Source organism: Pagrus major, chromosome 23 (genome assembly GCF_040436345.1).
Source record: "Pagrus major chromosome 23, Pma_NU_1.0".
In the NCBI taxonomy this organism is placed as follows: Eukaryota; Metazoa; Chordata; class Actinopteri; order Spariformes; family Sparidae; genus Pagrus; species Pagrus major.
The window spans coordinates 12,415,186-12,440,171 of NC_133237.1; the positions used below are offsets into that span (position 1 = coordinate 12,415,186).

Genomic DNA, 24,986 nt, shown 5'->3' on the forward strand with positions numbered 1-24,986 from the left:
ATTTTAAAACATTGGCTTGAATTAAATGTTTAGGAAGACTTTGCGATTGACATTAGCAGGCATAGACTTTTCATACTAACAGTTAAGTAGATTCAACACTGTGCTACTACGAAGCTTTTGACTACTGGGGAAAAGGCACCATGGTAACAGTGTCATCAGGTAAGAATTGTTCGATTTAAAATTTACAACAGGCTACGTTTCATATTGTAAAATGTCATGTTTAGGTTACTTCAAAAGTAAAGTGGTTTAATACAGTGTGTAGTGTAAAAAGTCAAACAGCAATACTCTCAGTTGGACTCATTGGTGAATATTTGTGGCTCGTGTATTCTGGGTCATTTAAGTGGGACTTATAATATAGCGGCTTTAATTAAATGTTTAGACAGAGATTTGCGGCTGATTAACGGAAGACGTAGACTTTTAATACGAACAGTTAAGTAGATTCAGCACTGTGCTACGGTGCTGCTTTCGACTACTGGGGAAAAGGCACCATGGTAACAGTGTCATCAGGTAAGAATTGTACCGATTTAAAATTTACAACAGGCGACGTTTCATATTGTAAAATGTAACGTTTAAGTCACTTCTGAAGTAAAGAGTTTAAATACAGTGTGTAGTGTAAAAAGTCAAAGTAATATTGTCAGGAGGACTCACTGGTGAATCTTTACTGTAGTCTGGTTCATATAAGTGGATTTTATAACAGTGGGTTTAATTAATTGTTAAGGTAAAGATTTTTCACTGCACACTGGAAGACGTAGACTTTTTATACTAACAGTTAAATAGATTCAACACTGTGCTACTACAAAGCTTTCGACTACTGGGGAAAAGGCACCATGGTAACAGTGTCATCAGGTAAGATTTGTACGATTTAAAATTTACAACAGGCGACGTTTCATATTGCAAAATGTAATCTTTAAGTTATATTGTTAGTTCTCAGTGTGTCAAGTGTCACTTCAAAAGTTAAGTCTTTTAATACAGTGTGTAGTGTAAAAAGTCAAATAGCGATACTCTCAGTAGGACTTACTGGTGAATATTTATGTCTACTGTATTTTGGGTAATTTAAACAGATTTTATAACATTAATTAAATGTTGAGGAAGACTTTGCGCTCGACATTAGTAGATGTAGACTTTTCATACTAACAGCCTAGTAGATTCAGCACTGTGCGGCTGGGCTGCTTTTGACTACTGGGGAAAGGGTACAATGGTAACTGTTTCATCAGGTAAGAATATTCTTTAACGTCATATGTAATTGCCGATTTGACCAAAATAATATGTTTTTCTTAGATTAACTTAAACCTTCGATCCTTCAATCTAAAAAAAAGTACTAAATTACAAATCAATATTGTCAAAGATGTGCATTTACAGCAATTTACCGATATACATAGTTTTATAAAAAACACTACCACAAATAATACTATTGAGGGAGGTTAACCTTTGTGCAACAAACATCAAAATAAATGGCAGAGGGAAACATAAAACTGCTTGTCTGGAGTGGACTTGAACTTCCCTCAGTCAGTGTATTATTACTTTATGTGTTCTGTTACAGTAATGATCAATTCAATTGACTCCTCTCTACTTTGACAACTGCTTGGTAAATAATGTCTGTTGTGTTGAATTTTTTGATTGATTTTTTCTTTTGTGGTACTGTATTTACACGTTTTTCTTTTTTTAGCCACTCCAAAATCACCAACTGTGTTTCCCCTGATGCAATGTGGCTCTGGGACTGGAAACACGGTCACTCTTGGCTGTTTTGCAACTGACTTCACACCCTCCTCACTGACCTATGCATGGACCAAAAATGGGGCTGCCTTGACAAACTCCATTCAGTACCCTCCAGTACAGACGGGCAACTTCTATACAGGAATCAGTCAAATCCAAGTGTCGAAACAGGACTGGGATCGAAGACAGTCTTTCCAATGTGCCGTGACACATGCAGGAAGAAATCGACAAGCCGTTACTTTCCAAAAGCCAATAGAACCAGGTAAGACAGACTCATGATGATTATATATTAATATCTTTTTAGTAGTTGATTTGAAATCTGGTTTTATAATTATTCAAAAATGTGAATGTTTTCATATGAAATGTATTAATTATATTAAAATGTACAACAAGTTGGGTAATGATAACTGATAATAATGGCGTATTTAATTGTATATTAGTAGAATACAGGTTTAAACAGAATACCCTCAGTAAGAAAGGTTATCAATTTATAATCCTATAAACAATGTACTACAAGGCTTCTTCTTGTCACTATTTATGATAATGATAAAATAAACCTCACTTGTTTGACTAATAGAGAAAAATAATTATATTCATTCGGCATGATTAATGTGAAAATGCTTTATGCAAAAAAAGGACAAAATGATGACATAATAATAATAATAATAATAATAATAATAATAATAATAATAATAATAATAACAATAATAATAATAATAATGATAATAATAATACGTATACAAGTTAATCTTATGGGATTTTCTGAGAAGTGTTATTAGAGGCAGATTTACCACACATTTGTAAATGTATCCCAAACTGCTGCTGACGTGTGAACTTAATGTAAAAGAAAGCAATAATAGGTCTAGCCATTCTGACACTGTTACACTTAATGTCTCATTTCAAGAGTATTAAAATACAACTGTTACCAAATTAAAAACTGTCACATATCCTTGAATATATTCAGTTTCGCAGGGCTAGAAGGCAAACCAAAAAGTGAGGTGGAATAAGAAGGCTGAAGGCTTTCTCGTGTATATTCAGCTGCCGACTCAGTGTATTTAATTCCTTACTAATATACTGTACGTCCTCCGCACCTGTCCAAGAACAGATTATTGCGATGTGTTCTGCTTCTTTCCATCTATCTGCATAATCCTAGTATCTATGCAGATAGATGGAAACTGTATGTTGATCATTAACACTCAAGTTAAATCTGTGTTGCTTGCCCCGAGCAATCGATGTATATGCAGAAGCAAGCGTTAAAGATCAGCTGTTCAATTATGTCATTTCTTTTACTATGTTAATCTTATGTGAGAAGTATTTAATTTTTTAATTCAAGGAGCATAATCATTAGGCATATGTGTGAGTGCAAGTCACATGACATAAAGAAGTACAGAAAAGTCATAAACTCAGTGATATTGTAGGTCTATGGTAAATGAAAATCACATGAACACTGTAGCACATTCGTCACCTCTGCTTCTGCATATATATGTATGATTCCCTGCTTCCGCATACACATTTTCGTGTATGTGTTTGTTTTTCAGAGGAGACTTATATGTCGCCAACTCTCAGCGTGTTGGCCTCCTCTGTTGGCTATCTTCTCCTGCTTTGCCAAAGATTTTTGACAATGATAAGGTTAATCTCACTTTAAATAGAATATTTATTTTGTCAGTTATTTTTACATGCAACATGCAAACACAACTGAAAATTGTCCTCTGCATTTGACCCAAACCTAGCTACACATTGTAAGTACACACACGCACACACACAACAGATACAACTGACTTCTCCATCTAACTCTATCTTGAGAGAAATGTGAAGGTAAGAGATGAAAGCAACTCATATATATAAATCATTGACAAAGTTTAGAATGAATACGAGTTAAAAACAAAATCTCTTCTCTATCTCAGTACCGCGGGTTGTCTCTCCAAACATCACATTACACCCTGTCTGGGAGGGAGAATTTCAGACCTCGCCAGTCAGACTCATCTGCACCCTAAGTGACTTCTTCCCAGAAAATTTGAGTGTGAATTGGCGACAGGACAACCGACCTCTTAACATTGGGCAAATCCAGAGGAAGCTGCAGAGTGTGGAGAGGACAGAGAAAACCTTCAGTCTGAGCAGTGAGATTGGGCCGAATATGAGAGAGTGGGAAGCTGGCTCAAGTTTTACTTGCGAGGCCACTCACAACAACAACGCATTTACAAAAACAATAAGTATTTGTCAAAGTGAGTATGTAGAGCTTCTGTCTCACAGCACAATATGAAAATTGTTAATATATTATGAATATTTTATTTATGTGTTTTTAATGTATGTATTTGTTTTTATAGTCCATACACACACCCATCCTTCCATTCATATTGAGATTCCCAGCTTCATGACAGTAATGAAGGCAACATCTGAGGTGATGGCATCATGTTCAGTCCGCACCGTGTTTGACGCCAAGGTGACCTGGCTGATGGATGGGAGACTCCCATTCAGTAACAAAATGAAGCAGACCAGAAATGGAACTCATTTAATAGGCACTCTGACAGTTTCCACAAGGCAGTGGAAACAACTGAGACTTGTAAAATGTAAAGCAGAACATCGCTGCCTGTCATCCGCTGAGAAGTCCATACATTTTTCAGGTAAAAAAGAGCAAATGCTGTTCATTCATGATTATCTAATGACTCAAAAAACATAGTTTCTCCAAGTCTGTTCTTCAGTAACTCATCATTATCAACAATATAGACATTGAGTCACAGTTACTCAGGAAGGACTTGTCAATGATTAATTAACAACCAAGTCATTCCTGATTCATTCTTTACTCACTCCTAACAAAAGTTTTGTTTACCTTATTGTAAAGTGGTAAAAGGAGTGCTATGGAAGTGATGGACCCAAAATAAAATATTCTGCTTTGTTTTCTCTCTCCATCATCCAGAGCCTGCAGCCACAGCTCCATCAGTGGAGATCAGGAGATCTCTACCAGATTTGCTGAAGGGAAACAGTGCTGTGCTGGAGTGTGGCGTCACACAACTCTCCTCCACTGATCTGTATGTAACCTTTCAAGCCAACAGTGTCCACATCTCTGAAAAACAGTATGTTAATCTTCCTCAAGCCTCAGGCCTCCATTCAATCAGTAGACGCTTCACTGTCCCTCAAAAACACTGGAAGAAAGACACAAGTTTCACCTGCACAGTGAATCAAGGCTTCTCCAGCAACTTTCAGTCAAACTCCACAGGCAATATTTTTGGTGAGACGAGCTAATATTTTTTTCTCTCTTTAATGTTTCACACCTTGTTGATCTGTTTCAATAGACTGATTCACTGATGCACTGATTGATCTCTCATTTAGTGGACCCATCAGTGGAGCTCCTTCTTGTCCCCAGTGAAGTGTCAGGACCACAGAGACTCTCATGCTCTGGAAGGGGCTTCAACCCTCAGATTAAATGGTTTTCTGAGTCAACGCAAAGATCTTCTTCAAACGATGACATCAGCATGGGTGCAGATGGACGTGTGGCAGTAACCAGTCAACTTCAGATCCCTCAGGCAGAGTGGAAAACAGGGAAGGTCTTCACGTGTGAAGTGTCTGACAAATCTCTGAACAAACAGGTCAGACAGGACATCAGTGTCTGTTCAGGTAAATTCAAACAGAAGGAGAACAACAAATCCATCCAAATCTCTAATCAGAATTATACAACCATCATAGAATTAATTCTGTTAAAATTGAATACCCCATTAATCAATTCATGTGAAATAAGGTACATGAAAATAATCCAAAGAAGCTGGTACATGCACAACCACCTCCTTGTATCTGCTTACTGCATTGATAAGCTAACGTGATGGCAAAAAATATCACCCTGTACCACTGAGTAGAAACAAAGTAACATTAGCATCTATTTGGAGGTGTGTTTCTTGCCACCTGGTGGACAAAAATCTAATATTCATTGATCTTTGTCCCACTCTTCATGAGGATGAGAATTATCTGATAATCAACTAGTGCAGACCAAAATCTGGACCGGGGACGCTCCTTTCAGTCGTCCTCTCTAACAAACCTCATAGTAGATAACGGCTGTGATTGGCTCGTCACAAACCTGTCTAAATGGGAATGTGGACAGATGTATCTCACAGCAAATTACACATGAGCTTGAGGATTCGTCTGGTTCTGAGACGAGTAACGTACACCACGTTTAGCCAGACATGCTGAGACTCAAAGAGGCTGCACAGGCTTCCATTACATAAAGTTGTAAAAGGCTAAAATGTTATGCTATGTTATTGTAAGTTACCTTTGTTACATTACAGAATAATTTTTTTCAATGTTATTAAAAATACTAATTTTTTTTTTTAACATAATATCAAAATGGTCTTATGATGTGGAACAATTCTTAGTTTACCAATAAATAGTTGACTAATGATTTTGTCTTGCTTCATGATTCTTCTTCTGTGTATTTTCAACTCTCAGCTTATTCAAGCTTCCCTCCTTCCATTCATGTGGAGATTCCCAGCTTCGAGACAGTCATGATGTCAACATCAGAGGTGCAAGCAACATGTTTGGTCAGCACTAGTTTTGATGCCAAGGTGACCTGGCTGATGGATGGGAGAGTCTCACAGAGTAACACAGTGAGCCAGAACAAAAACACGACTCATGTGTTCAGTGATGTGAGAGTTTCCTCCAGCCAGTGGAAACAACTGAAGCACATAACATGCAGAGCAGAACATGCCTGCTTCTCATTAGCTGAAAAGACCATAAGTGTTGCAGGTAAGACAACTATACAACATGAAAATCAGATGTGTCGTGACAGCAAAGAACCTGAAAGAATACATTCTGCTTTGTTTTCTCTCTCCATCATCCAGAGCCTGCAGCCACAGCTCCATCAGTGGAGATCAGGAGATCTCTACCAGATTTGCTGAAGGGAAACAGTGCTGTGCTGGAGTGTGACGTCACACAACTCTCCTCCACTGATCTGTATGTAACCTTTCAAGCCAACAGTGTCCACATCTCTGAAAAACAGTATGTTAATCTTCCTCAAGCCTCAGGCCTCCATTCAATCAGTAGACGCTTCACTGTCCCCCAAAAACACTGGAAGAAAGACACAAGTTTCACCTGCACAGTGAATCAAGGCTTCTCCAGCAACTTTCAGTCAAACTCCACAGGCAATATTTTTGGTGAGACGAGCTAATATTTTTTTCTCTCTTTAATGTTTCACACCTTGTTGATCTGTTTCAATAGACTGATTCACTGATGCACTGATTGATCTCTCATTTAGTGGACCCATCAGTGGAGCTCCTTCTTGTCCCCAGTGAAGTGTCAGGACCACAGACACTCTCATGCTCTGGAAGGGGCTTCAACCCTCAGATTAAATGGTTTTCTGAGTCAACGCAAAGATCTTCTTCAAACGATGACATCAGCATGGGTGCAGATGGACGTGTGGCAGTAACCAGTCAACTTCAGATCCCTCAGACAGAGTGGAAAACAGGGAAGGTCTTCACGTGTGAAGTGTCTGACAAATCTCTGAACAAACAGGTCAGACAGGACATCAGCCTCTGCTCAGGTAAATTCAAACAGAAGGAGAACAACAAATCCATCCAAATCTCTAATCAGAATTATACAACCATCATAGAATTAATTCTGTTAAAATTGAATACCCCATTAATCAATTTATGTGAAATACGGTACATGAAAATAATCCAAAGAAGCTGGTACATGCACAACCACCTCCTTGTATCTGCTTACTGCATTGATAAGCTAACGTGATGGCAAAAAATATCACCCTGTACCACTGAGTAGAAACAAAGTAACATTAGCATCTATTTGGAGGTGTGTTTCTTGCCACCTGGTGGACAAAAATCTAATATTCATTGATCTTTGTCCCACTCTTCATGAGGATGAGAATTATCTGATAATCAACTAGTGCAGACCAAAATCTGGACCGGGGACGCTCCTTTCAGTCGTCCTCTCTAACAAACCTCATAGTAGATAACGGCTGTGATTGGCTCGTCACAAACCTGTCTAAATGGGAATGTGGACAGATGTATCTCACAGCAAATTACACATGAGCTTGAGGATTCGTCTGGTTCTGAGACGAGTAACGTACACCACGTTTAGCCAGACATGCTGAGACTCAAAGAGGCTGCACAGGCTTCCATTACATAAAGTTGTAAAAGGCTAAAATGTTATGCTATGTTATTGTAAGTTACCTTTGTTACATTACAGAATAATTTTTTTCAATGTTATTAAAAATACTAATTTTTTTTTTAACATAATATCAAAATGGTCTTATGATGTGGAACAATTCTTAGTTTACCAATAAATAGTTGACTAATGATTTTGTCTTGCTTCATGATTCTTCTTCTGTGTATTTTCAACTCTCAGCTTGTTCAAGCGTCCCTCCTTCCATTCATGTGGAGATTCCCAGCTTCGAGACAGTCATGATGTCAACATCAGAGGTGCAAGCAACATGTTTGGTCAGCACTAGTTTTGATGCCAAGGTGACCTGGCTGATGGATGGGAGAGTCTCACAGAGTAACACAGTGAGCCAGAACAAAAACACGACTCATGTGTTCAGTGATGTGAGAGTTTCCTCCAGCCAGTGGAAACAACTGAAGCACATAACATGCAGAGCAGAACATGCCTGCTTCTCATTAGCTGAGAAGACCATAAGTGTTGCAGGTAAGACAACTATACAACATGAAAATCAGACGTGTCGTGACAGCAAAGAACCTGAAAGAATACATTCTGCTTTGTTTTCTCTCTCTCTCACTCTGTTGATCATTAACACTCAAGTTAAATCTGTGTTGCTTGCCCCGAGCAATCAATGTATATGCAGAAGCAAGCATTAAAGATCAGCTGTTCAATTATGTCAGTTTTTTACGATGTAAATCTTATGTTAGAAGTGTTTTATTTTTTAATTCAAGGAGCATAATCATTAGGCATATGTGTGAGTGCAAGTAGCATGACATAAAGAAGTACAGAAAAGTCATAAACTCAGTGATATTGTAGGTCTATAGTAAATGAAAATCACATGAACACTGTAGCACATTGTTCACCTCTGCTTCTGCATACATATTTTCGTGTGTGTGTTTGTTTTTCAGTGGACATTTATATGTCAGCAACTCTCAGCGTGTTGGCCTCCCCTGATGAGGAAAACCAGGCTTCCTTCTCCTGCTTTGCCAAAGATTTTTCACCAAAAAGTTACAAATTCAAATGGCTGAAAAATGATGCAGACATCACCAACAAAATAGACGAGATCGTGACACCGTCTAAGGAAAGACAGCTGGAGAATGGAACGAAAGTGTACAGTGCAGCAAGTTTTCTCTTGGTAGAGTCCAGTGAGTGGACCCCGGATACTAAGTTTACATGTCTGTTTGAGGGGACTGGTGAAAACAACCCAGTATTCGTGAATTCATCCGTGACCCACAACAAGGAAATATCCATCCAACGTGAGTAAATTGTTCTTTAAAAATAGTTTGTAAAATTCAATTCCTATTGTTTTTTGGCCATGTCTGTTTAATATTTGTACGTTTATTCTTCACTCAGCCGTTAGCGAATGTCCTGAAGCAGATGTGGAAATAACAATCATTGGCCCAACAATGGAAGACATGTTTTTAAACAGAAAAGGGAAGCTAGAGTGTCGAGCCCAGGAAAACAAACCATCTATTACGGAGATGAAATTTGAAAACGAGGACGGAAAAGACCTACTTGGTACCGGAATGATCCAGGTTAAAGGAAATAAAAAAACATACAGCATTTCAATTGACATCTCATACGATGAATGGAGCCGGGGGATAAAGAGCACCTGCGTTGTTACACATTCAGAGCATATTGACCCACTGAAGGAAGTCTATGAAAGGAGTTTTGGTAAGAAAACTATTCTCTTTGTCCACTAAAAGCCTTACTTCCTCTTGTCGTGCCTTCACATGCATTAATGAGTGTTATTGCTAAGTGTGTTTTGTAGCAGATATTTCCTTCAGAGCTGTTCTGTGTGTAGAAGGAGGCCTGATTGTTCTCTCATGCTTGCAGGGGGAAAACTTCAGCGTCCTTCAGTGTTTATGATGCCTCCAGTAGAACATACTAGAAAAGAAACGGTGACCCTGACTTGCTATGTGAAAGACTTCTCCCCTAAAGAGGTTTACGTGTCTTGGCTTGTTGATGACGACGCTTCAGACACAGACAAATCAGTCCAGACCACAAACCCAATAGAAAACAGCGGGTCCTATTCTGCATATGGCCAGTTAACGGTCAGCCTCGAGCAGTGGAAACAGAATGACAAGGTGTATAGCTGTGCAGTTTACCACGAGTCCGTGGCTAACACAACTAGAGCTATTGTCAGGTCCATTGGGTACAGAGCGTTTGGAAATACCAACCTGGTCAACCTCAACATGAACGTCCCTGATACGTGCAAGGCCCAGTAGATGTCATTTTGTGTCGCTGTGTCTTCTGCTGTTTGTTGTTTAAATGTTTGTGGCTTGTGATACGACATTGTGTTTGTCTTTTTAATGCAGATTGAAAATCAAAATAAAAAATGCTCTTTGCAACTCTGTTTTTGTACGTTGCATGCACTTCATGTCCTCATTGGACCATTTTTGTGAGCTACATGTTATTCGTGAGTGTACTGTCACAGTGCTGTCCTAATGCAACACAAGTCAGGTGTAGATATCAGCCTGAGTGAGCTTTAAAACAGTGACAGTATGTCAGACTTTCTCTAGAGTAATGCACCACCACACTAACTTTAGACAAAAATTAAATCATATTTGTTCATTTTTATCTGTATATGGTGCTTTAACAATGTTTGTGTGACTTGTCTTTGTGTATCTGTGTACTCTAATGGGTCTTGCGCCCCTCAACACAAGACAGATTATCGTTTAAAGTCCAATGCTATGGTCTCTTTGTCAAATGATGAATACATGAATCAACAAGCCAAGTCATGCATGCCACATCAGTAATGGGGTCTCTCCAGAGCAATTCAGGATCATTGTAGGAACAGCTTTTTTATATTTAATAACATAATCAACATTTAGAACATGTCAAACTATTAGGCCTTATGGTACACTCATAACAACATGTAATATATATATATATATATATATATGTATATATATATATATATATATATATATATATATATATATATATATATATATATATATATATAGATATAGATATATATATATATATATATATATACATACATACAATTTATAGATACATATAATATGTATTATATAATATTTTTATTATATTATAATAATATGTATTATTTCATACTTGGATTGACTGACTAAATAAATGATTTACTGATTAAATCCACCCTGGCCTGAAAGGTTGTTTATGATTCATAGCTATATTATATTGCCAGACTAAAGGAAATTAATCAAATTCGGTTGTTCGTGAGCATTCAAATCTACAGATTTCTGTCCCAAATACTAACTGATTAATTACTGTACACTACATCCAGGGTACGAGCTTGTAATTCACAGCCAGTGGAATGGTGCTATGGAGGCAGAGGAAGATAACATGGGAGACACAGCTGTCACCTTCATCCTTCTCTTCATCATCACTCTGCTGTTCACCATTGGAACCATTGCTTTCAAGGTAATGATGAGTTTATGTGTTGGAGTGATTCACAGAGCGCAGAGAAAGACAAAACTATTTTATGAATTCAAACAAAGTAGGGTTGGCAGTAAAGTCGTAACACAGGAGTTAGAATGACAATAGGTTCACACGGGGCAGAGTCGCGAGAGAAAAAATGGCAGTAACATAATAATAATACTGCAGTAAGTGACATACTGCATTATGAATATTTGACTACATCTGGTTATTGTTGTAAGTGCTTAATTTACCATGCTACTGTCTTTTTACGTTTTTCCTCTAATTCTAAAAGTGATTGCAACACGAGCTCCACTGTTAATGATGAAAAACGGCAGCATTTGTGCGATTTAACACGATGAACTTGAAATAAAAGTTAGCTTTGTAAAGCATAAAGATAATACTAGAGAGGTGACAAATCAACTCTGGTATGCTTTAGTTATGTCTAGTTATGTCTTAACAAATATTTAACATTTTGAGTCTGAACAATATCATATCAAATTGTATGGCTATGACTAAATTACACTTTATTTTGCTGTTATTTTGTGTTTAATATAATCCCAAAATGTTGTTTTTTTTCTCGCAAGTTGAATAATTTAAATTTAGCAAACTACAACAGGAGCATTTTATTTGTGCCATATATTGATACATTTATTTTACAATCATCAGAAGATTACATGCATGCTTCAGTGTCTCACTTGACAATGATAAGGTTAATCTCACTTTAAAAAGACCAGACCTCTGAAATCCAAAACAAATATTTTTCATTCGTTTTATTTTTTATGATGCAGCAATGCACTGCTTTAGCTGTAGAAATGTGATCATTTTGTTGCATATTACTAATCCACTTTTTAATGTTTTTTTTCTGTCTTTTCAGATTAAATGAAACAAGGTGAACTTTCTGTAAAAGAAAAAGCATTTTTCACACATTTTTGCTTTAAAACTCATAGTATCATGTAAGTAATCGCAATCGTCTTTTTTCATTTTAATTACAAGAGCTTTGTATCTTTTTGAAAATAAATGTTGTAATGAAGATAACCACTTATGTTGCAACTCAAACTTCTTTCTCTTGTCTATTATTTTGAAATTGTTCACACTGTCTATAGTTTCACCTTCAAATTAAAAAACATTATACTCATAGTAAATCTTTATAATCTTGAAATACTTTCAAACCATTTTTAATGTTATTTTATTATATATCATGTATATGTTGCTGTTCATCACCTCCCAGCACCTGGAATCAACAGCCCATGTTGAACTCAATATGTAAATTCAAAGATTTTACAGTTGGTTAGTTGTCGAGTCTATTAATATTAGAGAACTAGAACTAAAACCTTAAGCAAAGTCATGAGAAGCCATGTGAACTTGTGTTAACTGATATATTGAAATGTGCACTCTGTTTCTCTTACTGGCATAACCACACCTCACACCTGGTGTCTGTGATGCACCGTTGCTCTTTGCATTGTTTCACTTCTGTGTTTTGGTCCTTTTTTGGGACCTGAGTGTTACTCAATGCTTCCGCTCGCTGCTTGCTCTGATCACTCTGGCCTGTCACGCTGCAACATCTGTGCAACAGACTTCTCCATCTAACTCCACCAGAATCTCTTAAACCACAACTCTGCCATCTAGTCTAAATACAAAGACTTTACACTTAGCATTGAGACAACACAGCTGGTTAATTGACAGAAATGTGAAGGTAAGAGATGAAAGCAACTCGTATATATAAATCATTGACAAAGTTTAGAATGAATACAAGTTAAAAACAAAATCTCTTCTCTATCTCAGTACCGCGGGTTGTCTCTCCAAAGATCACATTACACCCTGTCTGGGATGGAGAATTTCAGACCTCACCAGTCAGACTCATCTGCACCCTAAGTGACTTCTTCCCAGAAAAACTGAGTGTGAATTGGCAACGGGACAACCAACCTCTTAACATTGGGCAAATCCAGAGGAAGCTGCAGAGTGTGGAGAGGACAGAGAAAACCTTCAGTCTGAGCATTGAGATTGGGCCGAATACGAGAGAGTGGGAAGCTGGCTCAAGTTTTACTTGCAAGGCCACTCACAACAACAACGCATTTATAAAAACAATAAGTATTTGTCAAAGTGAGTATGTAGAGCTTCTGTCTCACAGCACAATATGAAAATTGTTAATATATTATGAATATTTTATTTATGTGTTTTTAATGTATGTATTTGTTTTTATAGTCCATACACACACCCATCCTTCCATTCATATTGAGATTCCCAGCTTCATGACAGTAATGAAGGCAACATCTGAGGTGAAGGCATCATGTTCAGTCCGCACCGTGTTTGACGCCAAGGTGACCTGGCTGATGGATGGGAGACTCCAATCCAGTAACAAAGTGAAGCAGACCAGAAATGGGACTCATTTAATAGGCACTCTGACAGTTTCCACAAGGCAGTGGAAACAACTGAGGCTTGTAAAATGTAAAGCAGAACATCGCTGCCTGTCATCCGCTGAGAAGTCCATACATTTTTCAGGTAAAAAAGAGCAAATGCTGTTCATTCATGATTATCTAATGACTCAAAAAACATAGTTTCTCCAAGTCTGTTCTTCAGTAACTCATCATTATCAACAATATAGACATTGAGTCACAGTTACTCAGGAAGGACTCATCAATGATTAATTAACAACCAAGTCATTCCTGATTCATTCTTTACTCACTCCTAACAAAAGTTTTGTTTACCTTATTGTAAAGTGGTAAAAGGAGTGCTATGGAAGTGATGGACCCAAAATAAAATATTCTGCTTTGTTTTCTCTCTCCATCATCCAGAGCCTGCAGCCACAGCTCCATCAGTGGAGATCAGGAGATCTCTACCAGATTTGCTGAAGGGAAACAGTGCTGTGCTGGAGTGTGACGTCACACAACTCTCCTCCACTGATCTGTACATCACGTTTCAGGCAGACAGTGTCGACATTTCTGACAAACTGTATGTTGACCTTCCTGAAACCCCAGGCCTCCATTCAATCAGTAGACGCTTCACTGTCCTTTCACGGTACTGGAATAATGACACAAGTTTCACCTGCACAGTGAATCAAGGCTACAATCGCAAATTCACATCGAATTCCACTGGGAATTTTTTTGGTGAGAGTTTTTACTGTTTCTTCAAAAACTGTTGATTTGTAAAGTTGTAAAGTGCTTTTATTATTTAAATTAATCGATACATTGACTGATTCAGTGATTCATTAATTTATTCATTTGTTGGCATAAAATTTAGTGGACCCATCAATGGAGCTCCTTCTAGTCCCCAGTGAAGTGTCAGGACCACAGAGACTCTCATGCTCTGGATGGGGCTTCAACCCTCAGATTAAATGGTTTTCTGAGTCAAAGCAAAGGTCTTCTTCAAACAATGACATCAGCATGGGTGCAGATGGACGTGTGGCAGTAACCAGTCAACTTCAGATCCCTCAGACAGAGTGGAAAACAGGGAAGGTCTTCACGTGTAAAGTGTCAGACAGATCTCTTGACAAAACAGTGGAAAAAGACATCAGTATCTGCTCAGGTAAGATTAAATGGAGAGTCACAACCTCAGCTGTCTCGACACTGACTATTCAAAAAGTGCTTTTGAATTATTTTGAAGTGTAATGTCAATTAAGTCAAAATATATAAGAGGTTTGCTATTAATTCACGGTTCTTTTTTCCTGTATTGTTCACTCTCAGCTTATTCAAGCGTCCCTTCTTCCATTCATGTGGAGATTCCCAGCTTCAAGACAGTCATGATGTCAACATCTGAGGTACAAGCAACATGTTTGGTCCGCACAGTTTTTAATGCTGAGGTGACCTGGCTGATGGATGGGACAGCTGCACCAAGTAGCCAAGTGAAGCGAGCTGAAAACACAACTCATATATTGAGTGAAGTGACAGTTTCATCAAATAAATGGAAACAACTTGAGTTTCAAACATGCAGAGCTGTCCATACGTGCTTCTCATCCACTGAGAGGACTGTGAGTGTTGCAGGTAAGACGACGATACAACATGAACATTGAGTATTTTGTCAAAGTGAAGGACTAGAGAGACATTTGCTTTGTTTTCTCTCTCCATCATCCAGAGCCTGCAGCCACAGCTCCATCAGTGGAGATCAGGAGATCTCTACCAGATTTGCTGAAGGGAAACAGTGCTGTGCTGGAGTGTGGCGTCACACAACTCTCCTCCACTGATCTGTATGTAACCTTTCAAGCCAACAGTGTCCACATCTCTGAGAAACAGTATGTTGATCTTCCTCAAGCCTCAGGCCTCCATTCAATCAGTAGACGCTTCACTGTCCCTCAAAAACACTGGAAGAAAGACACAAGTTTCACCTGCACAGTGAATCAAGGCTTCTCCAGCAACTTTCAGTCAAACTCCACAGGCAATATTTTTGGTGAGACGAGCTAATATTTTTTTCTCTCTTTAATGTTTCACACCTTGTTGATCTGTTTCAATAGACTGATTCATTGATGCACTGATTGATCTCTCATTCAGTGGACCCATCAGTGGAGCTCCTTCTAGTCCCCAGTGAAGTGTCAGGACCACAGAGACTCTCATGCTCTGGATGGGGCTTCAACCCTCAGATTAAATGGTTTTCTGAGTCAACGCAAAGATCTTCTTCAAATGATGACATCAGCATGGGTGCAGATGGACGTGTGGCAGTAACCAGTCAACTTCAGATCCCTCAGGCAGAGTGGAAAACAGGGAAGGTCTTCACGTGTGAAGTGTCTGATAAATCTCTGAACAAACAGGTCAGACAGGACATCAGCCTCTGCTCAGGTAAATTCAAACAGAAGGAGAACAACAAATCCATCCAAATCTCTAATCAGAATTATACAACCATCATATAATTAATTCTGTTGAAATTGAATGCCCCATTAATCAATTCATGTGAAATAAGGTACATGAAAATGATCCAAAGAAGCTGGTACATGCACAACCACCACCTTGTATCTGCTTACAGCATTGATAAGCTAACGTGATGGCAAAAAATATCACCCTGTACCACTGAGCAGAAACAAAGTAACATTAGCATCTATTTGGAGGTGTGTTTCTTGCCACCTGGTGGACAAAAAACTAATATTCATTGATCTTTGTCCCACTCTTCATGAGGATGAGAATTATCTGATAATCAACTAGTGCAGACCAAAATCTGGACCGGGGATGCTCCTTTCAGTCGTCCTCTCTAACAAACCTCATATCAGATAACGGCTGTGATTGGCTCGTCACAAACCTGTCTAAATGGGAATGTGGACAGATGTGTCTCACAGCAAATTACACATGAGCTTGAGGATTCGTCTGGTTCTGAGACGAGTAACGTACACCACGTTCAGCCAGACATGCTGAGACTCAAAGAGGCTGCACAGGCTTCCATTACATAAAGTTGTAAAAGGCTAAAATGTTATGCTCTGTTATTGTAAGTGACCTTTTTATATTACAGTCATTTTTTTCAATATTATTAAAAACACTACATTTTGCAGGTTTTGAACATAATATCAAAATGATCTTATGATGTGGAACAATTCTTAGTTTACCAATAAATAGTTGACTCATGATTTTGTCTTGCTTCATGATTCTTCTTCTGTGTATTTTCAACTCTCAGCTTATTCAAGCGTCCCTCCTTCCATTCATGTGGAGATTCCCAGCTTCGAGACAGTCATGATGTCAACATCTGAGGTGCAAGCAACATGTTTGGTCAGCACTAGTTTTGATGCCAAGGTGACCTGGCTGACGGATGGTAGAGTCTCACACAGTAACACAGTGAGCCAGAACAAAAACACGACTCATGTATTCAGTGATGTGAGAGTTTCCTCCAGCCAGTGGAAACAACTAAAGCACATAACGTGCAGAGCAGAACATGCCTGCTTCTCATTAGCTGAGAAGACCATAAGTGTTGCAGGTAAGACAACTATACAACATGAAAATCAGACGTGTCGTGACAGCAAAGAACCTAAAAGAATACATTCTGCTTTGTTTTCTCTCTCCATCATCCAGAGCCTGCAGCCACAGCTCCATCAGTGGAGATCAGGAGATCTCTACCAGATTTGCTGAAGGGAAACAGTGCTGTGCTGGAGTGTGACGTCACACAACTCTCCTCCACTGATCTGTATGTAACCTTTCAAGCCAACAGTGTCCACATCTCTGAAAAACAGTATGTTAATCTTCCTCAAGCCTCAGGCCTCCATTCAATCAGTAGACGCTTCACTGTCCCTCAAAAACACTGGAAGAAAGACACAAGTTTCACCTGCACAGTGAATCAAGGCTTCTCCAGCAACTTTCAGTCAAACTCCACAGGCAATATTTTTGGTGAGATGAGCTAATATTTTTTTCTCTCTTTAATGTTTCACACCTTGTTGATCTGTTTCAATAGACTGATTCATTGATGCACTGATTGATCTCTCATTCAGTGGACCCATCAGTGGAGCTCCTTCTAGTCCCCAGTGAAGTGTCAGGACCACAGAGACTCTCATGCTCTGGATGGGGCTTCAACCCTCAGATTAAATGGTTTTCTGAGTCAAAGCAAAGATCTTCTTCAAACGATGACATCAGCATGGGTGCAGATGGATGTGTGGCAGTAACCAGTCAACTTCAGATCCCTCAGACAGAGTGGAAAACAGGGAAGGTCTTCACGTGTGAAGTGTCTGACAAATCTCTGAACAAACAGGTCAGACAGGACATCAGTGTATGTTCAGGTAAATTCAAACAGGAGAACAACAAATCCATCCAAATCTCTAATCAGAATTATACAACCATCATAGAATTAATTATTTTGAAATTGAATGCCCCATTAATCAATTTATGTGAAATAAGGTACATGAAAATAATCCAAAGAAGCTGGTACATGCACAACCACCACCTTGTATCTGCTTACAGCATTGATAAGCTAACGTGATGGCAAAAAATATCACCCTGTACCACTGAGCAGAAACAAAGTAACATTAGCATCTATTTGGAGGTGTGTTTCTTGCCACCTGGTGGACAAAAATCTAATATTCATTGATCTTTGTCCCACTCTTCATGAGGATGAGAATTATCTGATAATCAACTAGTGCAGACCAAAATCTGGACCGAGGACGCTCCTTTCAGTCGTCCTCTCTAACAAACCTCATAGTAGATAACGGCTGTGATTGGCTCGTCACAAACCTGTCTAAATGGGAATGTGGACAGATGTACCTCACAGCAAATTACACATGAGCTTGAGGATTTGTCTGGTTCTGAGACGAGTAACGTACACCACGTTTAGCCAGACATGCTGAGACTCAAAGAGGCTGCACAGGCTTCCATTACATAAAGTTGTAAAAGACTAAAATGTTATGCTATGTTATTGTAAGTGACCTTTTTATATTACAGTCATTTTTTTCAATATTATTAAAAACACTACATTTTGCAGGTTTTGAACATAATATCAAAATGATCTTATGATGTGGAACAATTCTTAGTTTACCAATAAATAGTTGACTCATGATTTTGTCTTGCTTCATGATTCTTCTTCTGTGTATTTTCAACTCTCAGCTTATTCAAGCGTCCCTCCTTCCATTCATGTGGAGATTCCCAGCTTCGAGACAGTCATGATGTCAACATCTGAGGTGCAAGCAACATGTTTGGTCAGCACTAGTTTTGATGCCAAGGTGACCTGGCTGATGGATGGGAGAGTCTCACACAGTAACACAGTGAGCCAGAACAAAAACACGACTCATGTATTCAGTGATGTGAGAGTTTCCTCCAGCCAGTGGAAACAACTGAAGCACATAACGTGCAGAGCAGAACATGCCTGCTTCTCATTAGCTGAAAAGACCATAAGTGTTGCAGGTAAGACAACTATACAACATGAAAATCAGACGTGTCGTGACAGCAAAGAACCTAAAAGAATACATTCTGCTTTGTTTTCTCTCTCCATCATCCAGAGCCTGCAGCCACAGCTCCATCAGTGGAGATCAGGAGATCTCTACCAGATTTGCTGAAGGGAAACAGTGCTGTGCTGGAGTGTGACGTCACACAACTCTCCTCCACTGATCTGTATGTAACCTTTCAAGCCAACAGTGTCCACATCTCTGAAAAACAGTATGTTAATCTTCCTCAAGCCTCAGGCCTCCATTCAATCAGTAGACGCTTCACTGTCCCTCAAAAACACTGGAAGAAAGACACAAGTTTCACCTGCACAGTGAATCAAGGCTTCTCCAGCAACTTTCAGTCAAACTCCACAGGCAATATTTTTGGTGAGATGAGCTAATATTTTTTTCTCTCTTTAATGTTTCACACCTTGTTGATCTGTTTCAATAGACTGATTCATTGATGCACTGATTGATCTCTCATTCAGTGGACCCATCAGTGGAGCTCCTTCTAGTCCCCAGTGAAGTGTCAGGACCACAGACACTCTCATGCTCTGCATGGGGCTTCAACCCTCAGATTAAATGGTTTTCTGAGTCAAAGCAAAGATCTTCTTCAAACGATGACATCAGCATGGGTGCAGATGGACGTGTGGCAGTAACCAGTAAACTTCAGATCCCTCAGACAGAGTGGAAAACAGGGAAGGTCTTCACGTGTGAAGTGTCTGACAAATCTCTGAACAAACAGGTCAGACAGGACATCAGTGTCTGTTCAGGTAAATTCAAACAGGAGAACAACAAATCCATCCAAATCTCTAATCAGAATTATACAACCATCATAGAATTAATTATTTTGAAATTGAATGCCCCATTAATCAATTTATGTGAAATAAGGTACATGAAAATAATCCAAAGAAGCTGGTACATGCACAACCACCACCTTGTATCTGCTTACAGCATTGATAAGCTAACGTGATGGCAAAAAATATCACCCTGTACCACTGAGCAGAAACAAAGTAACATTAGCATCTATTTGGAGGTGTGTTTCTTGCCACCTGGTGGACAAAAATCTAATATTCATTGATCTTTGTCCCACTCTTCATGAGGATGAGAATTATCTGATAATCAACTAGTGCAGACCAAAATCTGGACCGGGGACGCTCCTTTCAGTCGTCCTCTCTAACAAACCTCATATCAGATAACGGCTGTGATTGGCCCGTCACAAACCTGTCTAAATGGGAATGTGGACAGATGTATCTCACAGCAAATTACACATGAGCTTGAGGATTCGTCTGGTTCTGAGACGAGTAACGTACACCACGTTTAGCCAGACATGCTGAGACTCAAAGAGGCTGCACAGGCTTCCATTAGGCTAAAATGTTATGCTATGTTATTGTAAGTGACCTTTTTATATTACAGAGTCATTTTTTTCAATATTATTAAAAACACTACATTTTGCAGGTTTTGAACATAATATCAAAATGATCTTATGATGTGGAACAATTCTTAGTTTACCAATAAATAGCTGACACATGATTTTGTCTTGCTTCATGATTCTTCTTCTGTGTATTTTCAACTCTCAGCTTATTCAAGCGTCCCTCCTTCCATTCATGTGGAGATTCCCAGCTTCGAGACAGTCATGATGTCAACATCTGAGGTGCAAGCAACATGTTTGGTCAGCACTGGTTTTGATGCCAAGGTGACCTGGCTGATGGATGGGAGAGTCTCACACAGTAACACAGTGAGCCAGAACAAAAACACGACTCTTGTATTCAGTGATGTGAGAGTTTCCTCCAGCCAGTGGAAACAACTGAAGCACATAACATGCAGAGCAGAACATGCCTGCTTCTCATTAGCTGAAAAGACCATAAGTGTTGCAGGTAAGACAATTATACAACATGAAAATCAGACGTGTCGTGACAGCAAAGAACCTAAAAGAATACATTCTGCTTTGTTTTCTCTCTCCATCATCCAGTGCCTGCAGCCACAGCTCCATCAGTGGAGATCAGGAGATCTCTACCAGATTTGCTGAAGGGAAACAGTGCTGTGCTGGAGTGTGACGTCACACAACTCTCCTCCACTGATCTGTATGTAACCTTTCAAGCCAACAGTGTCCACATCTCTGAAAAACAGTATGTTAATCTTCCTCAAGCCTCAGGCCTCCATTCAATCAGTAGACGCTTCACTGTCCCTCAAAAACACTGGAAGAAAGACACAAGTTTCACCTGCACAGTGAATCAAGGCTTCTCCAGCAACTTTCAGTCAAACTCCACAGGCAATATTTTTGGTGAGACGAGCTAATATTTTCTTCTCTCTTTAATGTTTCACACCTTGTTGATCTGTTTCAATAGACTGATTCATTGATGCACTGATTGATCTCTCATTCAGTGGACCCATCAGTGGACCTCCTTCTAGTCCCCAGTGAAGTGTCAGGACCACAGAGACTCTCATGCTCTGGATGGGGCTTCAACCCTCAGATTAAATGGTTTTCTGAGTCAAAGCAAAGATCTTCTTCAAACGATGACATCAGCATGGGTGCAGATGGACGTGTGGCAGTAACCAGTCAACTTCAGATCCCTCAGACAGAGTGGAAAACAGGGAAGGTCTTCATGTGTGAAGTGTCTGACAAATCTCTGAACAAACAGGTCAGACAGGACATCAGTGTCTGTTCAGGTAAAATGAAACCATAATTGACAGTCATGTCAATGTATCAAGTGTAGAATAAATACATTCACAAAAAATCGGAATCATTCATTGAGCATTCAAGACATTCTTTTCTCATAATCATTACTTTTGTCATGTTCTTTTTTCAGTGACTCCAGCATCATCTCAGGTAGTCAGTGTATATGTTGAGGGACCACCACTCCAGCAGCTTCAGAACATGGGTCAGGTGACTGTCACCTGTCTTCTGGTCGGCCCTTCTCTTAATGATTTCTCCATCACCTGGAAAGTAGGTGGGAAAGAATATTCTCCTGATGTCCATACAGGGCCACCAGTGAGTCACAGCAATGGGACACAGACTTTGAGGAGTTTCCTCAATGTGTCAGCGGAGGATTGGAATGCATATAAACAAGTGTCTTGTGAGGGAAAGCACTGGTGTTCCAGCCAGGGCTTCGAGGACCACATAAGCAAAAGCAGAGGTAGTGTTGTACATAAAAATAATTTGATCTGATTCTTCACACTCGTTTCTGATCTGTAGTGATTAACATAGTTTAAAAAGGCAACATTGCATCAGAAACTCACCATTAAAAAAAGAAAATCTTCCTAATTTTGCCTTAAAGATCAGATTGTAAAATGCAAAATTTAAACCTTCATGTACTTTGTTTCCCCTTTGTGTTTTTCAAGACCTGTATCCACCAACAGTGAAGATAATGCAACCGACTGCCTCCGAGCTGTCTGCATCAGACGTCCTCACACTTACCTGCCTAGTTTCTGGATTTTTCCCATCTAACGTCGTAGTTCACTGGGAGGAGAACGGCCAGACGCTCCCATCAACTCGCTACACCAACAGTCCTACATGGAAATACACAGGGAGCAGCACTTATTCAATGAGCAGCAGACTGAACACATCCAAAACTGAGGACAAAGAGTCTACGTATGCATGTGTTGTCAAACATGAGTCGTCTCCAACGCCTTTTGAAAGCACTATAAAGGATGTGTTCGGTGAGCTGAGGATTCATTTTTAATAACATTGCAGTTCCCTGGTGTTGTTCATTACACTGTAGCAGAGATACCAATGCTAAGGATCACTGTCTCTCCTCTCTCTTTCACTTAAATGATTCATGGCAACAGGGACAAACAATTTTCTATAGATGTTTTTCCTTGTACGTCCTCTGTACTTTTGCACCGAGGGCAAAAGTACAGAGGACGAGTAACTACTCATGATTTTGTGTACCAAATTTTAAAGTGTTACTTTTTTTGCTCCACGATCTTCCTAAATCAGATAAGATTAAAGTACCTTTTATGACTATTTTCCACAGCCGAAGTGACCCACAGCAAACCTTCAGCCACCCTGCTCCAGGGCTCCGGTGAACTCGTGTGCCCGGTCTCTGGCTTCAGCCCTGCACCCATAAACATCACTTGGCTTCTTGATCACACCCAAAAACTGTTGGACTACAACACTAGTGAGCCCCACAGAGGCCCAAAAGGAAAGTTCAGCATCCAAAGCCACCTCCGTCTGACCCTAGTCAGCTGGTTGCCTGGAGCAGTCCTCACCTGCAGGGTGACACATGCCAACACCACCCTGTCCCTGAATATAACTAAAGCATGTGCTGGTGTGTTCATTGATCCATGTCTTTCTCGCACATTAAACTACTTTGATGATATCACACAGGCTGATGTGAACCGAGACGTGGATGTGCAAAGCTGGTATATGGCTTTCACTTTCCTCCTGTTTTTCCTCATCGCCATCATCTATGCTGTCATTGCTACTATAATTAAGGTAAAAAACAGCAGTAGTAGTTTTGGGATTTTAACGTAATCTTCCAATAAAGTATTACTGCTATGGTTTTAATATCTCTGCTATGTTTAGTGTTGTCATTTCTCTAGAATATTAAGATTTTTTGTAAAACACAAACCTGTCTCCAGATCCTGACACATTCTCTTTGTTTTCTCTTTTCAGACTAAATGATGATGATCACAGGACAGGTCCCGTTTTATAATCCAAACGTGGCCTTGTTTGAAGGATTTTTGATGGTATATGGCCTTAGTACTTTTAAAGTGTAATAAGTTTTGTTTCTTTTTTAATATTTCTATTATTATTTTTGACATAATGAGATTTAAACGCCATTGTAACTCACAAATGCTCCTTAACTGTGCTCATTCTTCCATTTAAAAATAAAGATTGAAATATGGAAAAACAAAGTTTGTCATCATTTGCCTCATTGCTTACAATAAACAACTAGTTTATAGGATTATTGTCTTGATGTGGGGTTTAAGGAAATTACTACATGTGCAAATTCACTGTAGGAGAAACATTCAGAATAGAGGTAAAGAGGTAAACCCAAAAACTTTAGATGCATATGCCAAGGTGGCATTAACACTGTGGACACTGAGAACATGTCCCCACCGCCTTTTGAAAGCATCATTATTTAAAATGAAAAATAAACTTTGCTCTCCATCAGCACCTACAGTTGAAACTGGCTGCTGGACCTGATATGTACAGTATAAACTACAGTTTGGCAACAGAATGCAACATATGCAGGAAAGCTGTTCATTAGATATTAGATGTGATTAGCATTTAAAATCTGAACGTATTAGGCTAACAAGCTAGCTGGAGTCTAGCTAGCAAGAATAACCCATAAGGTTTGTAAACAATGTGTCTTACTCGCTGTATTTTTCAGTAAGCCTACATGATAAGATAATGACTTACAGTCCAGTGCAGTGTGCAGTTTTTCCTCCGTTTTTCCTCTTTCACACAGCAGTTTTGGTTGCTGTAAATTAGGGCACTTTTTTTAAAAAAAGTGTAGTTTGCAAGTGTGCTTTTCAGATTAATGATCCTGTGGCGACCCCTAGTGGATGAGATTGAAAGGGGAGGTATTAGAGTTTAATTGTGTTAAATTTGTCATCTTTTTTTGTGTGAATTTTAAGAGTGAATAAAAATTAAATTGTGTATGTTTTAAAAGTGGTATTTTATGTGATATGTGATATTTTCTATTTATTGAAATAAATATACCTTCTGTTTAGAATGAGTCATGATTGGTTAAACTTGACTCATCAACTCTTGTGAACTCTGTTTCTCTACATTAAAGTGTAGCACCTAAACAAGAAGTAGTTTAAGTTCAGGGTGCAATTTATTTATTTATTTTTCAGAATTGTCTATTCTGGTCTCATACGATATCCCTAGTCTAAATTTGTATATAACAAGGACAGTTCAAAGAGTTTTTTCATCCGAGCCCTT

At 39.0% G+C, this 24,986-nt stretch overlaps 2 protein-coding genes across 2 annotated transcripts in view; both read left to right on the plus strand.

The window, feature by feature from the left end:
• Positions 1-10,220, plus strand: part of LOC141018965 (uncharacterized) — a 40,231-nt gene extending 30,011 nt beyond the window's left edge. The window contains exons 35-44 of the mRNA XM_073493720.1: positions 4,038-4,334; positions 4,628-4,939; positions 5,041-5,325; positions 6,148-6,444; positions 6,540-6,851; positions 6,953-7,237; positions 8,059-8,355; positions 8,778-9,125; positions 9,223-9,543; positions 9,706-10,220. Coding sequence (XP_073349821.1) covers positions 4,038-4,334; positions 4,628-4,939; positions 5,041-5,325; positions 6,148-6,444; positions 6,540-6,851; positions 6,953-7,237; positions 8,059-8,355; positions 8,778-9,125; positions 9,223-9,543; positions 9,706-10,097 — 3,146 coding nt within the window. The 3' untranslated portion in view covers positions 10,098-10,220. The remainder of the gene's footprint in view (positions 1-4,037; positions 4,335-4,627; positions 4,940-5,040; positions 5,326-6,147; positions 6,445-6,539; positions 6,852-6,952; positions 7,238-8,058; positions 8,356-8,777; positions 9,126-9,222; positions 9,544-9,705) is intronic.
• Positions 10,221-11,178: 958 nt separating this feature from the next.
• On the plus strand, positions 11,179-23,939 carry LOC141019937 (uncharacterized). Its single transcript, XM_073494976.1, has 21 exons — positions 11,179-11,277; positions 13,080-13,374; positions 13,477-13,773; positions 14,067-14,378; positions 14,512-14,796; positions 14,955-15,251; positions 15,343-15,654; positions 15,756-16,040; positions 16,864-17,160; positions 17,256-17,567; positions 17,669-17,953; positions 18,774-19,070; positions 19,166-19,477; positions 19,579-19,863; positions 20,671-20,967; positions 21,063-21,374; positions 21,476-21,760; positions 21,901-22,227; positions 22,433-22,750; positions 23,068-23,528; positions 23,709-23,939. Exons 1-21 carry the CDS (start codon positions 11,179-11,181, stop codon positions 23,715-23,717), a joined length of 5,979 nt encoding a protein of 1,992 aa, XP_073351077.1. The 3' UTR covers positions 23,718-23,939.
• Positions 23,940-24,986: the final 1,047 nt, after the last annotated feature.

Coding starts and splice junctions, on each gene's coding strand:
- LOC141019937 (XM_073494976.1), top strand. CDS start 11,179: ATGGAGGCAGAGGAAGATAACATGGGAGACACAGCTGTCACCTTCATC. Junction 14,797..14,954: donor AGACATCAGTATCTGCTCAG/GTAAGATTAAAT, acceptor GTTCACTCTCAG/CTTATTCAAGCGTCCCTTCT. Junction 22,751..23,067: donor CACTATAAAGGATGTGTTCG/GTGAGCTGAGGA, acceptor TATTTTCCACAG/CCGAAGTGACCCACAGCAAA.